Source organism: Saccostrea cucullata, unplaced genomic scaffold (assembly GCF_032062105.1).
Source record: "Saccostrea cucullata isolate Sc308-1 unplaced genomic scaffold, CSIRO_AGI_Scuc_v1 ctg320, whole genome shotgun sequence".
Classification (NCBI taxonomy): domain Eukaryota; kingdom Metazoa; phylum Mollusca; class Bivalvia; order Ostreida; family Ostreidae; genus Saccostrea; species Saccostrea cuccullata.
The window spans coordinates 293258-309023 of NW_026930920.1; the positions used below are offsets into that span (position 1 = coordinate 293258).

The 15766-nt window shown below is 33.7% G+C and overlaps 2 protein-coding genes across 3 annotated transcripts; one reads left to right on the forward strand and one right to left on the reverse strand.

Annotated features, from left to right (window-relative positions):
• Positions 1 to 688: 688 nt before the first annotated feature.
• On the forward strand, positions 689 to 2918 carry LOC134230577 (glutathione peroxidase 2-like). Its single transcript, XM_062712405.1, has 2 exons — positions 689 to 1005; positions 2368 to 2918. Exons 1-2 carry the CDS (start codon positions 769 to 771, stop codon positions 2722 to 2724), a joined length of 594 nt encoding a protein of 197 aa, XP_062568389.1. The 5' UTR covers positions 689 to 768; the 3' UTR covers positions 2725 to 2918.
• A 2038-nt stretch (positions 2919 to 4956) lies between these two features.
• Positions 4957 to 15654, reverse strand: LOC134230588 (serine/threonine-protein phosphatase 2A regulatory subunit B'' subunit gamma-like). 2 transcript variants are annotated; one of them, XM_062712426.1, is made up of 13 exons: positions 15463 to 15654; positions 13054 to 13175; positions 12820 to 12869; positions 12517 to 12571; positions 11941 to 12053; positions 11176 to 11344; positions 10834 to 10878; positions 10436 to 10579; positions 10065 to 10201; positions 9611 to 9686; positions 8959 to 9096; positions 6867 to 6994; positions 4957 to 6472 (listed from the first exon to the last, which is right to left on the reverse strand). In XM_062712426.1, exons 1-13 carry the CDS (start codon positions 15539 to 15541, stop codon positions 6364 to 6366), a joined length of 1365 nt encoding a protein of 454 aa, XP_062568410.1. In that variant the 5' UTR covers positions 15542 to 15654; the 3' UTR covers positions 4957 to 6363. The 2 variants fall into 2 exon arrangements, with proteins under 2 accessions (XP_062568410.1, XP_062568411.1); XM_062712427.1 differs by having other exon boundaries at positions 13054 to 13170; positions 15457 to 15596.
• Positions 15655 to 15766: the final 112 nt, after the last annotated feature.

Below are 15766 nucleotides of genomic sequence, written 5' to 3' on the forward strand. Positions count from 1 at the left end.
CTACTTTTCAAAAATGTTATTTTTTCCTTACAACTTTTGATTTGAAAAGATAGTGCTTTCATATTTTACATGTGCAATACCAGTGACAAGATATTTATGAGCATGCATGCTATGATTTCTGACCCCCTAATCTTCATGTTTGACCTAATTATAAAAAAAAAAAACAACTTTGGTAATAACTTTTGAATGACATATGATATGGCGTTAAAACTTCTCATCTACAGAAACACCAAAAGCGGGGTAACACACTTCTTTGAATTTGATTGTTTATAATTCTGTTTTAAACTAGAAAAATGTCCCCTTAACCAAGATTAACAGAAAGCAAACCACTAGTGTATGGACTCACACAAAATAAGCTATGCCAATACACATTTGTATCAGGCGAAAATAAGTTTTCGTTTATGAGCAAGGTCTTTCTTCTTGTGAAAAGGTTTTTAAGGGATTCTCTTATTTTCAATTATTTTCTGACTGCCACTGTTTTAAAAATGATCCTTTATGTCCGGAATCTCCTAAATACCTCAAACAAAAGACAATGAAATAATATAAGATATAGATAAAAATTTTAAAAAATTATAAAAAGATGAATTTGTATCAGTTTTATCTTGAAATGTGCCCTATGTTTCCGTATTACCAAGTATTGATCGGTACGACTTTAATGCCATTCATAGCGTAGGTTGTATGCAGATATAAACAGTCAAGCAAAAAGATATCTATTGCTAGATATATATTTAACGTCCGGGATTTACAAAAAAACAAACTAGTTTAAACATGGCAAGCGTCAAAAGCCCGGTAAAAATTGAAAATTTTCTCCAGTTTTCGGCGAGAACCTTACAAGGTGAGAAGATAGATTTCAGTCAGTATGAGGGGAAGGTGATCCTGGCGGTGAATGTGGCTTCCCTCTGAGACACCACCAAGAGGGACTACCCGATGATGAACCAGCTCGTCGAAAAATTCGCGGGGAAGCTGGTGGTTCTCGGGTTTCCCTCCAACCAGTTCGGACACCAGGTAAATTATTTTTTTTATCAAATTTCTTATACATCACAAATAATTTTGTCATCTAACAAGAGAGAGAGAGAGAGAGGAGGGAGGGAGGGTTTGATAAATTTGTACAATTTGTATCATCGAGTTGTATAATAATTTCTTTATTTCCTACATTTCCTTGTGATAAATTTATAATTGATTTGTATTTGCATGTGTGGGTGCATTTACGAATTACCATAGAGTGTTTGGAAGTTATCTGCACTGATCGACTGGTTCTGGTATTTAAATTGTTCTGTAATGGGTGTGTAAAGAATATTTTCTGTCCTGAGATTTATTCGGGCACGTTTTATCGTTTTTGATAGAGGACAGACAGTAAAAAAATATCCCGATCTGACACCTGAAAACTTGGAGAAAAAAGTAAATTGTCTCAGAAATCCAATTTCGGGGGGGGGGGGGGGGGGGGGGTCCAAATTATTTAACAACCGAATATTCTTCATACGTTGCAATATAAATCTGATTTTGACTGTGTTACAACAAAAAAGGGGTCAAATGGTTTTTCAAAGACAAATTTCAAATGTTTAAAAATTATATTTGGGAAAAAGTGGGAGAAGGTATACCTTACGATACCTTACGATACCCCCTACTACTACATGCTTGCTTTTCAGTAGGCATGTACGTATTTTACTCGGTCAATTCAAACTGGATTGAACAGGGATCATTTCTGTAACCCCTATCCCCATTAGTACCGTACGTTTAATCTTTACATGTATATAAACAGTAAAAAAAAGTAGAAATCCATATTTGACTAATATGCAGATATCATTTGAACCCTTATGGAAACAAGAAACGACATCAAAGAGCAGTTGTTGATTTATACCTAGCTGCAGATCTGTAACGTTATGGTTTTATATATTTGTCTTTGACCATACAAATACTTAAGTATATAAAACCATAACGCTACAGATCTGCAGCTAATTTATACCCAAATTTGATAAGAGCTAGGTTTTTGTACATCTTTGGGACAGTGTATGTTTTTTTTTTTAAATATATATGTAGTTATCGTCAGTAACAAGTTTTTTGATGTCTCATCTCAAAAAGAGTTGTATTACATAGAGCGCACAGTACTTCAAATAGAAAAAAGTTTAAGGGTGTTAGTTTAACCCCAACCTTAATCTGCAACACGATCTGCTCTCTCTCTCTCTCATTCGGGGGGGGGGGGGGGGGGTTGAATGTGGACGTGTTATGCTTAATATAATGCTAATCAGTACTTAAAGCGGGGTACTAGTAACTTCTGTTTTGAGCCCTTCCAACTATAAATCAATATGGTAATTCCCATGTATGATTGTGTTTATTTAAAATTATTTACAGTGTATTTTGTTTTCACAGGAAAACGGGAATGGGGCAGAAATTTTGAACACTCTGAAATACGTTCGGCCAGGTGATGGATTCGAACCAAACTTTCCTGTCTTTGAAAAACTAGAAGTGAATGGTGAAAAGGCTCATCCCATCTTTAAATTTCTGAGAGACAGACTTCCCATTCCTAGTGACGAGGCGACATCGTTTATGTCTAACGCCAGCAAGATTATCTGGGCTCCCGTAACAAGGAGTGATATCGCGTGGAACTTCGAGAAATTCTTGATAACCCCGGACGGGAAGCCGTACCGACGATACAGTAGATACTATATAATGACGAACATTCAGAGCGATATTAAGAAACTTATAGACGAATACAACGTAAAATAGTGTTCAATTTTCTGTGTGTCATTTAAATTATTTAAGTACATCAAGCATTTTCTACATGGGTAAAGGTGATGTTTAATGACTGTTCTTCTATAAAACTCGTTTATTTGAAGATAGAAGAACATGATATTTATTGACATCTGTCTTTCTCCATATATAAAATCTTGTTTTGTACAATTTTGAAATAAATATTGTGCGACAAATAGTGTATATTTTAAATGCTATAGTAGTGGTCCAACAAAACACCTTAACGCGGAAAACTACTCAGTTTGCCATCTGATTTCACTCAGTTATGCAAACCACTTATTTTCCGTCATTAATGAAAATTACTACACTCCCCAAAGCTATGTCATTTATTTGATGAAGAGTTTGGATCCTTGTTTGCATCAGAGATATGTTCTGCATAATTCATTTGTTGAGAACAAACATGTCTACGCCTTGTGGCGATGAAACATGAATGTGTGAGTGGCTAAATAAAGAGTCTGGACAGGTGATTTTAATCGCGGGCACAACCTTAGCTTTAATAGGCCCTCCTATATTAGGAACATTTGACTAAAGGAAGGCAACATTCACCACATCACAGTTAAGTTAAATAAAACGACACTATGATGGCTTCATAGAAATTCTAAACCTCTTTACTACGTGTCAAGGTCGATTTTCTACGTGTCAAGGTCGATATTTTTCCAAACGATTATTGGTTGTATCATAGGCCTCTTCGGTCCCATTGTAACTGAAATGAGAAGAGCTCAAGTTCACTTCTGGGTTAAGGGAAGCGCTCCACCACCATCCCCTACCCCCTTCCCATAAGACATTTCACAATATACATATACTTTTGTTTTGTTTTGCCTCATGCCCTAGACCAGTTTGACTTAGGAAAACTCAAATCTTGGCCGAAACATTTGCTGTAGAGCATAATATAAAACATTTTTGCAAGTCAGGACAGACAAGGCAATTACAAGCATTGCAACACAACGAATAAGAATCCTGGGGGATGATTTGTTAGTCTTAAAACAGATTTGTTTATTCTCACTTCGGAAAATGTTGCAACATCTGGCACAATTAAAACACTCCAGAATACCCTTTCTTCGTTGAGTTAAGTGTTATCCTGTGTTCTAATTGCATCCTGGATTGAACTCTTAGCAGGTTGTCTACATGTTAATTTAACAGTACTTGCATTCGAACTGCACGCTTTTAAAGTAAAATCGAAATATTGTTATTCAAATGCGGATGTATTGAAATCGTAGTGGTTTTTACATCATGAAAAACCTGGACATGCAGAGTTGTTTCCAATTTAACACCCCCACCCCAACCCACCTGGTTATGGTATTGGATGAGGGCATCCTCCTTTGAATTATATAAGTTGATGAGTTCCTGTTTATTGTATTGTCCTTAAATCTTTTAAGATCCTAAGATTTGCATTGATTACAAATTGTGATGCAAGATTTATTTTCTTTCTTCTGGAAAGGGAGGGGGATAAGTGAAAAAAGGGACTTCCAATGAAAAAACTTAAACCTGTCCTTGGTCATAAGTTTTGGTTGAAGAAGATAGGGTTTTCTTGATCTGTGAGAGTGACCTCGAAGTTTTACTTAATTTTCAAAGAAATAGCTTTCCAATGAATGGGGCTTTCATATTTTATATTTGAATTATCCTTTTTTTACCCTTGACCTTGGAGATTAACATACCTTTCAACATTGGTAACAACATTTGAATGAGGCCATAGGGCTTTTTTTCTTCCATTTGCACTTTCATATTTCAATTTTGCCCTTTATACTGTAGAGAACCTTGCAATTCTATTCACTATACTAACTCACCTTCTAGAAATACAAAAATGAAGATTTTCAAATATCTAAATAATACATTTCCAATTAATGATTCAATAGCCCCATACTGCTGTAAAACTCAAGGACTATAGATTTCCTAAATTTATTTGGAGAGCTTAGTTTATTTTGAAGAAAGCAATTTCATTTCCAAGATTCAAATAGTAGTGGAGACTATCTGAAAAGTTTGTTTTCATAAATGGGACCAAATTTTAGTATATGCCCTTAAAGAAAAGAATCTTAAAATTTTCAAAATTTAACTAAAGAATGACACCTATACCAGTCACCATGGTGATTCAGGTAATTAATTAAAATTCACCCTGCTGAGCAGAATAATAAGCCCATAATTAATATCACATGTACAATGTGCTAACACACTGTTTTTCTTTTCATATTTAATTAAAACAAAATAAACCAATATCCTTATACCATGCAATTTATTCACATTAACAAGACAATGTTCTAAATGTATATCTGTTAAGACATTGACTACATCAACAAGACACCATACACAGTGTAATTTCTAATGATATGGCAGTGTTAGAACCAATACCAGATATTCTTAAAATTGCACATGTATAACAAAAAATCGTGAAAAATGCAGGCACCATTGCACATCAGAATATGTGGTGAAATAATGCTTATCATTATGCAAAGGATGAAAGCCTGCCAAAAACTTGAATTATTTTCAAAACAGCCGTAAACATCTAGCTTTTTCTATAAATGATTCCATCAGCTCAGGTGAGTTAAAAATTCAAGCTACTCTGCAGTCGGACTCGAAGGCAAGTACAAGTACCAGTATATAAGAGAGAGGAAAGGGAAATGGAAATGTAACATTTAAGCAGCGTTATTTGGTTTAAAAGTTATAACACATCAAAACATCACAACAGATTCAATTTACAGACTACAGCTTAGATTTCTCCCAACTTGGATAAAATATACATATAGTGATCAAATGCTGAATTTACAGAGTCAATTTAGTATAAGAAAGTAAAAGTAACAGTTATCATTCATTTTTCAGCTTATCACTGCTCTGTGTCACTCTAGAATTCTTATTTTATCTATTAATGTATAATGCAATTACAGTCATTAATATGATGTGCTAAAATTATTTCTATCAAAAAATACTACCAGATGATGATAAGTGCTTTTGATTTCTTGGCATGATATATTTGGCATACATGCATTTATATAAAGAGTATGAATATGATTTTATATGGAATGGAATGAGATAATACTGCTATCTGGATATTTCCAATTACTACAACTCTTTACATGTTTGAAATACATGTATCGAAAAAATACCTAGATGTCAAAGAATTCAAACTGCAAGAATATTTAATCATCAACATTTTGTTTATGATCTGTTACAGACTTCATAGAAAGATATTCTACATGCCCTCAATGGGACAAGAATGTAACTTCCATAATGTAATATAGTACTAATGACTGTGATGGTGCATCAAAAAGCATAAAATCAGATAATGCATTTGGACGGAATGTCTCTGAGAATGATGAAATAGATAAAAATATGTGATCTTGACTACATCCATGTATATTATCTAATCACAGAATGAAACATTTTGGGTAAAAAAAATTTACAACAAAAGTTTTCAAAACATTTTTCAGACATGGCATCAATGACTGAAAGATATGAGACAGCAAAATGTTGTGTAAAAACATAAAAAAAAAACAACAAATTATGGATTTCAGTCTCAGTATCTTGGCAGAAGTCAAACGGTTCCTTGGGGGGACTGTAGACACAATGGCAGGGTACACTACCTGGACATTATTTCCAGACTCTCTGTAAGTCCTCATACACTGATTAAATCTCTGATTCCTCACTAGATTCCGGCACTAGGTATTCTCTGTTTTCATAAGTCCAGAAGTCATTCAAGTCTATAAGTATACTCACAACTGTGTCACCTTTACCACTGAAACAAGAGACACCAAATTCATATACTGTATAAAATTCAATTCTGAAATGTATTATAAAATATTACAAGTATTGTCTTTAATTTTCCATGTGGTAGAGTTATAATGAACTGTAAGAAAATCTTATCTAGCTTCCCTAATACAGTACTGGATTAATATTCCTGTCAAGAAACACACAAAACACAACAAGTGGCCTGTAGTTATTTGAATGCCATGTTGCAAGTTTTCATGAGCCATGTTATATTAAATAGTGCTTTGTGGTAGTTTGGTCTAAATCACAACAAATTTTTAACAAGTGTGTACATGGCTAAAAGACTCGGTGGCCTAAAAAGACAGGATGACTTATCGATTCTTAAAAATCCCTCAGTTATTGTAAGAAGAGTGGTAAATTACCAATTGATGAGATCTTGAAGAGTAATATGTAGAGGATCCCTTGGTTTCACCATATCAAATATTTCATCTTTTACATCATGAAAAGAAACTGGTTCCTGGCCATGGATCTTCATCTGTTCTTGTATAGCCTAGAAAAAAGGATAATGGTCTGTTACAACACTGTTCTTCATCATCAGATTTTTCCATAAAATGTTCCTATAGTTTGTTAACTTTGATCCCTACTTGTGACCCCATTGTACGTCCAGGTATCATGATTTTATATAGGTGTAATAACACCCTACCCCTTGGTGTCATGATTTAAACGAACTTGAATACATGTGTATTCTATCTCAAAATACTTCCACATCAATATGACTATATGTAATGGCTTTTAAATATGTTTAATTACCATCTTTTCATAAACAAACCCCTCACTTGATGACAAGTTTGTTTGAAAACTGCCAAAAATTTAACAGACAAAATGGGGAGACCTTCATCAGAAATACAGATGCCAGACAAGATTTACCAAAATAAAGTGCCACGCCACAGCATGATACGCCCGTCAAAAAATTACAATTACAATGTATCTTAAACAGCTAAAAGTGCAGGAAAATCATGTCAACCTTGATTTTTAGATTTCAATGATTTTTACACACCTTAAAAAATTTGTTTATCTATCTCCTGTGGTGTAGGCATTAATTATAACAAATATTGCATCATGATTAAATCTCCGATCATAGATTTCTATACCTTGCCAAATGCCTATCATATTAAAAAATATCAAATTAGTCTTCACAACTTAATCTACACCTAATTAATTTTGGAAATAAAAGACTGGCCATCAAATATAAACTGACCAACAGTTCTTCTGTCTAATTCCCGAAGGATACAGATTAGACCATGCTCTGAAGAAATGAAAGAGACATGCAGCTTCCCTTCCTACATTGAACACATTAATTAATCTTTAACTGGATGCTTGTCTACTCATTACAATGTACTCCCAAAAGATTATTGGATCTGCACTATCTACCATAAAACATTTTTAAAAGATATAAAACATCAATGATTTTTTTTTAGATTTAATGTCAGACAGTTAATTGTTAATATGCAATTCATATGGACATGCAGATTCCACCCCTACCACCATAAAATTAATTTTTAAGTTCATAATATTATGTAATATCAAAATAGTTAATATGCAATATCAAATTTGTTTTAATTACTTCTCATCAAATTCATTTTAAAACTTTGGCTAGCCAACAAGAGCTATTTTTAATCCAACAGGCTTACCCATTTGGCCCAATACTCAAGGGATATAGATAGCATCGATGCTCTTACAGCTACTCCTCACACTAAACTCATTAATTTCTCTCTCTAATTTGACATGCAATTTTCTGTTATCGAAATTCTTCTTGACCAGTGCTTGATAATTAGACTCATGGGAGTGGTGGAATTTCTCTAACATACATTATATTTGTTATAGATTGCTGTCAAGTATATGCTAAAAAAATAAGTATTTTCTTGATTTAACATTTTTCTAATAAGGTTAGTGCAATAATTTTACATTATTTTGAATGTGTAAATGAATAGAAAAAAATTAAATTTTTTTTAAAAATTCCACTTAAATTAAAGGTCATAGTGACCTTGAAATAGGTCGCGACACACCTTCTACCTAAGATGCATAAACTGGCCAAGTTTGATGATTCTAAGTCTTATAGTTTTCTAGTTATGAACCGGACAGGATTTTTCCATATTTGGCTATAACTTTTTAATTATAGGTCAGAGCGACCTACTTTTTGTGCGCGACACACCTTCTACCCAAGATGTATCAGCTGACAAAGTTTGATAACTCTAGGCCTTATAGTATTAAAGTTATGAGCCGGACACGAGGAAAGCTAACAGACGGACGGGTGATTTTCATCAGACGGACACGAAGCCTATAACATAATACGTCCCGTCTTAAGACGGGCGTATAAAAAGTCAACAGTTTCAAGGTTCTAATTAAATTTAATTATGTGTACATGTACTTTTATCAGCAGATGCAGAGCTTTTAATAAATTGGAACCTTCAAATCTGATTTATTATAATGTTGAAATACATAATGAATACTTACTCTGAAGAAATAGTTTAAAGAAAAGACATTCAGATATCCCACATGTTTGACATCAAGAATTCTGAACAAGTATCTGAGGGACTGGGGTTCTCGTCGATTCTCCAGGGCTAGGACAAAATCAAGGTAAGTCTTATAATCCTACAAATAGAATGTCAGACTCCAAGTAAAACATACAATCAACATATTCTTTAATTCTATTTCACCTACAAATTCACAGAAATTACAGTCATAAATTTTCAGGTGTGGATAGCAAAGGGGGAATAATTTTTCTGTATAACATGAAATGAGCCTTGCTCAGCACAAGAATACCTAAGTGATCCAAAATTTCACAAATCTGATAAAAACACCAACACCCTTGCTTATTACTACTTTGAACTCTGTTTGCCTTTTAGAAGCTCTGGAGCAGTGAATGAAGTTTTATAATGTACAATGTATTTTGGTAATAAAATTAATAGACCCCTGACCCAGTGGCTATGAATTTCACAAGTTTGTAATGTTACCAAGACAGAAAATTCTACTCTCTAGAACTGACTTAAAGGGGAGCATACATGGAACTAAAAAGATGAAAACATACAAGGGTCCTCTCGATATTAGAAAGAGGGGAAATGTACTCTAAATTGCCAAAAAAAGTTTAATTTTCAAATAACTGTACCATTTCTCCTTCATACGTCAGGCATTCTTGAAACACACGATCTAGGAACACTTGAGTCAGAGTACCTGTGCCATATCTAAAACACAAACAGACTACATCTTAGCAAAGGCTCAATAATAATTCCAAACTAGGATATTGTTATTTTTATCAAATCGATGTTAATACTTGTCTGCTTTCCTTTACATTAACACTAATTAAAAGAATTGTCAATGATGCAGTGCCTCATGTTTAAACAAGTTAAATGTGAATAGAATTTAACAGAAATGTGAATTTTGATAAAACTTATAATCAACTCTGCATTGAAATATGACTGGAACAATGAAGAGAGATTATTTGGACAGAAAACGTATCAAAGGTAAGGAAATACTGACAAGCAAAATCAATGCTTTACAGAGTATCAAAATATTGTGTATTTGTAGCATAGAAAACCAAAGGGAAAATGGCTATGTCAAACCTTGCCAACTCTTCTTTGCTTAGCATGCCATTGTGATCTTTGTCCAGATTTAGATACTGGCCATACACCCTTAGAGCAGAAGGGGCAGAGAACCAATTTGACTGCTGCATCTCTGTAGACAAGTCTTCATCTCTAAGCTGAAAGGGAAGTCATGCATGACAGCGTTATTTTTGTAAAATAAAAGTTAATATCTTTAAAATAAAGTGAATTCTTATATTGACTGTAACATCAGTTGTCATGAAGATATTCAAAATTGAACTCCATCTACATTTAATTCAAAGCAACTAAGTTTTCTGTTTCAGATTTTTTTTCATGCCAAAAATAAGCTTCTTTCATTTGAGAAGCAAGTAGTAGGAGGCAAATATACAAACCTCTAATAAATCATCCAGAAAGCTGCAGGCCAGAATATCCTGGATTTTGATCCGACCAGTCCTCATAGGGTCCAGGAAAAAGAAAAACTTTCTTACAGCAGTACACACATAGAAAGAGTAGAAAGATTTCTCCAGTCCATTCAACTGTAAAATTCAAACAAATTATTACTACATGTAACCACCTGCTTTTCCCATACAGATGCCATGATCCAGATTTGTCTGCTATTTAAGTTGTTATAAAATAGAAAGATGTCTTGAGTTAAGAACATAATGAATCTCAAAGCATAACCCTGACCATTCAAAGTATGTGTGTAATACAGAATGTTTAAACACTCTAATTATTGTACTTTAATAATAATCCCCAAGCTCCCACTGCTGAAATAAAAGTAACTCCATACCTGTGGAAGTGTTGGAATCAATTCTAAAATGTAATTTTCTAGATCCTGGAAAGTAAAAGAGACATAAATATACATGTATACTTTACGAAAGTATATAAATTAATGGACTTCTCTTTTCAAGATTTCAATATTAAAATTTTACCTCTTAAACATTTTTATTTTTTTATCATAACCTATCAAAGACTTATCTATGAAAAATTTTTCTGTTTTCCTAACCACAAAGTTTTTTTTTTCATTTTTTTAACATGTGCACAATATAAAATATATAACTTGGATGGAAAAAATCATGTTAAAGTTGGGGCTGAACAATATAATCTAATATTAAGGTAGTATAGGACTTACAGATTCCTTAAGGTAGCCCTGCCCAGCCACATCATACAGAGAGAGACCAATCCTTGTCTGGTGAAGCCAAACTTTTCTCATCACATAATTAAAGAACTGCATAATGGAGATCCTACCATACGGATCCATCTGTAGCAGTTTGGTGAACACAGAGGCAGTGAAAAACTGTCTGTAAGAAATATAAAAAGACATTTAAAATGTCATGCTTTTATACTGTAATTCTTATCAAAAAAATTACCTCTGCTAATTTTCTGGTGCATAATAATTGTATTAAAGGTAAAAAAAAAATGTAAAATCCATGTTTTTGCAACTAACTTGATGGATTAATGTAACAAATACTTTATAAACCATTATCTTAATTTTCTTAAAATATGGGATCTTGGTGTGAATGTTTCTGGGCTTCAAAATTCCAGGCCTAAGACCAAGCTATTCTTGATTCAGATATGACACATTTTCTACTTAATGGCTCCTGTGTGTAACAATAAATCACTGCAGGTGCAAATCTCAATTTCTGCATTCATTGACAAATAAAATATCTGAAACATTCACCTAAAACTGTTTTCTAAGATAGAATAATGAGAATTCAATAGTTTCTATATGAAGGGTTTGATTTATGGATCAGCATTCCTTAGAGTTGTTTCATATATAAAATGTATGTACATGTAGATCAACAAATTTGATCTAGATGAAAACTTTCTTTCGCTCGCTAAGCTGATGTTGCTCTCACTGTGTGTGTAGCCCTGTACTCTGACATTAGTCACTTACTTGCACTTTGGACCAGCTTCCTCCCCGACTTTCAGAAAGTCCTCATAATTAATCATCTGGTCCTCCCCCACAATGGGAGGGGTGTGGTGCTGATCTAGTAGAAACCACAGTCTCTGTTCACAAAATTCAAATGAGTATAATTTAGGTGAATACACAAAAAATTTTAGATTTTCAAAGCAAATGATAAAATTCTGCAAAAAAAAAAAAAAAAAAAAAAAGATCTCTTCAAATTTACTTCAACCTAAGAAAAAGAATACTGGAGAAAATGACATCCTCTTATTAAAGGCATAACATGTGAATTTACAATTATAAATCATCTGAAGTTGCTTTTTGCATAAAGATTTTGTACTCCCCAACTTCTGTTGGGGTTAAATGGATCCAATATTTTGGAAGGCCTAGGGAACTATTGTTAAATTGGCTGTTATTTATAAAAGCAAAATTACTTCAGTTACTTGACTCATATTCAATCATTACATTGATGTTGGATGTGCATTTTATATTTAACAAGTTTCAATGAGAGATACTGTGGCTTTAGCCAAATTTGTGATCAGTTCTCTCTCCAGTGACTATAAATACCTGTAATTCATCATTGTCCAGCAGCTCTCTGCTCCTTCTTTGTAAAAATACAGCCCTGAAATATCAATGTAATACAAAGTGTCAATTTATCATAGATTGTCATGAGTAAATATAATGATAAATGAAGGATGAAACTATATTCCTTTTAAATCTGTAGATTATCAAAATTTTAATTTGTAAAGGAAACTCTAGAATCTTTCTCAAAATCCTGATTTCAATGGAATGCTTTATATGTATGTTGACTTCTGAAATACTTCATTAATTTTCAGAATATGTATTGGTTAAATTAAATAAATGAAGAACCTGGACTCCTCTCTCAGTTTCAGCATTAGTGGTTCATCTTCTGATGGAAGCTAAAAATGAGATGGATATATAAATGCACAGATTAAAGTTACATACTCTTATAAATAAATTTGTTCGTATTGTAAATCTACAATGCAATAAGGCATCTTCCTTAAACAAGGTAAATCTTAAATATACAGAATTAATATAATACTAGTATTATAATGTCACCAGATAAACATGTACCATACTTACTTTTACATACAGGACTGGCTCGTTTTTGTAGCCCTTATCAATCCCCTTACATTCTGAGTAGTACTTTGTAAACAGAGCAGTTTCCTCTGCTTTAGCTTTGCCAGGATCAGATGTTTTCTTTTCTGAAAAAAGGTCACATATTTCAAACAAAGCCTGCAAGTAAGAGCAATATTGTTTATGGTTTAATTTCTTATCTTAGTACTTCTGTGTAAGTATTGTCTTGGTATGGTTTGTAGTTATTTAGGCCTGGTACTGCTACCAAATTTCAAAATAGATACTTGTATGATAAATATATATGTCAAATTTATGCTGTGGCTCAAAAATGTCTAACAGCATGCATCACCAGATTCAGGACACATGACACTGGTCTATACAATATACAATTATGGACATGAGTTTAGGTCTACATGTGGGTGTAAGGACTCAAGGCAAGTGACCAAAGACACAAAATGTGATAAAGACCAATCTTGCAAAGTTGCTGTCATTTTTTGTGTCAGAGGTCAATATCACTTGCCTCCTAATAACCACATATTGAACTACACTGAAGTCCATAATAGTTATATTATATAATCACTAAAAGTAAACAATCTCATACAGTCATAACTAAACTGACTTGGCTTTCATTTCGTCACAATGGTACAAGCATGCTTCTTATATAAGGTGTGTCCTGCAATATCATTTTCTGTGGATGTGCTTTATTGTGTAATGGTTTGGGACATGGATATCAGCCTGTATAGCTCAGTTGGTAGAGCATCTGACTGGAGATGCAGGGGTCCTGGGTTTGATTCCCAGTCCAGCCATACATTTTCTCCCTTCCTGTTACAGATTTGGTGCCGTTGACCACCCCTGGAATTGCAGGTGCAAGTCCTGCCTGGGAATAATAAGAAATTGGGTTGTGTCTTCGGGGACAAAGACCATTTAAGGTGGGAGGAATGTAATGGCACGGGCCGTGGATATTGGCCTGAATAGCTCAGTTGGTACAGCACCCATACATGTTAACTCTCCCGATTTAGGCGGGAGTCTACCGCTTTTTCACTCCATCTCCCGCCTACCGATTTAATTCAGAAATCTACCGCTTTTCTACAGAAGCTGCGTCTAAAGTATTTTTGGTTCGCTTGGGTATCCATTTTTGAAGCCACTCTCATTAAATCTCGCTTGGTATCGCATGATTTGACTCGGAATCATACAAACGCTTTTTTGTACATAGATTTCAAGCACGAATTTGACAACGACAACAACATAAGACTACCAGTGATTACATTGGTTACGATAAATTATAATCAACATCCCTGCCATGAAAAAGGAGATACAGCTTTTAAGAATTAGATGAAAACATTTGACATCGTCTTTAAAAGCACAGAAGCTCACAACTTTATCAATAAAGTCAATAGAAATTACTCAATTGACCAAGCCATGTGGCACATCTCTACTTTCGTTTTCGATCATCGCGGGAAGTCTGATTTATATAACGAAAGATACGAACTTGTTTTAGATCTAGATTAAACCATGCCATCATTTGTTTTGTTTAAAAACTGAATGAACATTCAGAATTATTGCTTCTAGGCTATTTCAGCAAAGATCACCCTTCAAAAGGCTAAGTAAAGCAGCCAATCCAAGCAAAATGATGAGCATGAAAAATATTTGAATTTGTACAATTTATGTCAAACTTAAGGTGTTTTTGTCTTCTTTGCTGTTGATATTTAAGATTAATTAGTGCAGGTACCTGATTTTATTTAAGGCTTATAATATACATGTATATTACATGAAAGATATCGATAATCCAAGCGCGTTAAACAACACGCGCGCAATGCTACCGCTTTTGAGGTCTGAATCTCCCTCTTTTTCACCACAATAGGTTAACATGTATGAGCACCTGCCTGGAGATGAAGGGGTCCCCGGTTTGATACCCTATCCAGTCATACATTTTCTCCCTTCCTGTTACAATTGCATCAGTATCACAAAAGGAGGAAAAATGTGACATTCTCAGCGAATTAGAATTATGAAAAAAAATCATGTATATTATATTAATTGGTACATGAATTCAGGAACAAATTGACTGTAAAAATACAAGAGCTAGCTAGTGCATTTGTACTGCCATCTTGTGTCAATATTCAATTATATAAGTTTAATAACCCTATAATATAATTTAATTATTGAATGTATTTGACAAAGGTATGCAGAATCTAAGACACAAGATTGCACTTGTGGAGATTAATTGTCCATGGGGAGTAACTGCATGCTGTTTTATAAGCAAATTAATGTAAGATGATCATCAACTTTTGTTCCTGTCTCTGTGACTGAAGTGTATATGATTTATATCTAGGGAAGCTGAGTGTAACATTCTGACTCAGTACCTAATGTTTTTGTTTACATTTTACATGTTGTACTAACAATCAAGTTTACACTCACTTTTCTGATTCTCTACAAACTTTCTCAGTGCTTTCTTTAATTCCATTTCAGTCTTTCTTTCTAAAGCTGTTACAGTCATTTTAATTTCGCTAGCATTGTCATAAATTCAGCAGTCACAAGAACTTTCCTTTTTTCCATTCCCTCTCTTATTTCATGTCCTGCAATTTCATTGGTCGATTCCCTAGAAACTCAAGCAGCGACACGGCATATTGTTCAAAGGGAGATAACTTGTCGCACTTGCATGTTGAGACAAGACGAAACTTGATTGTATACTAGAAATTAGAATTTAAAAACATTCAATATT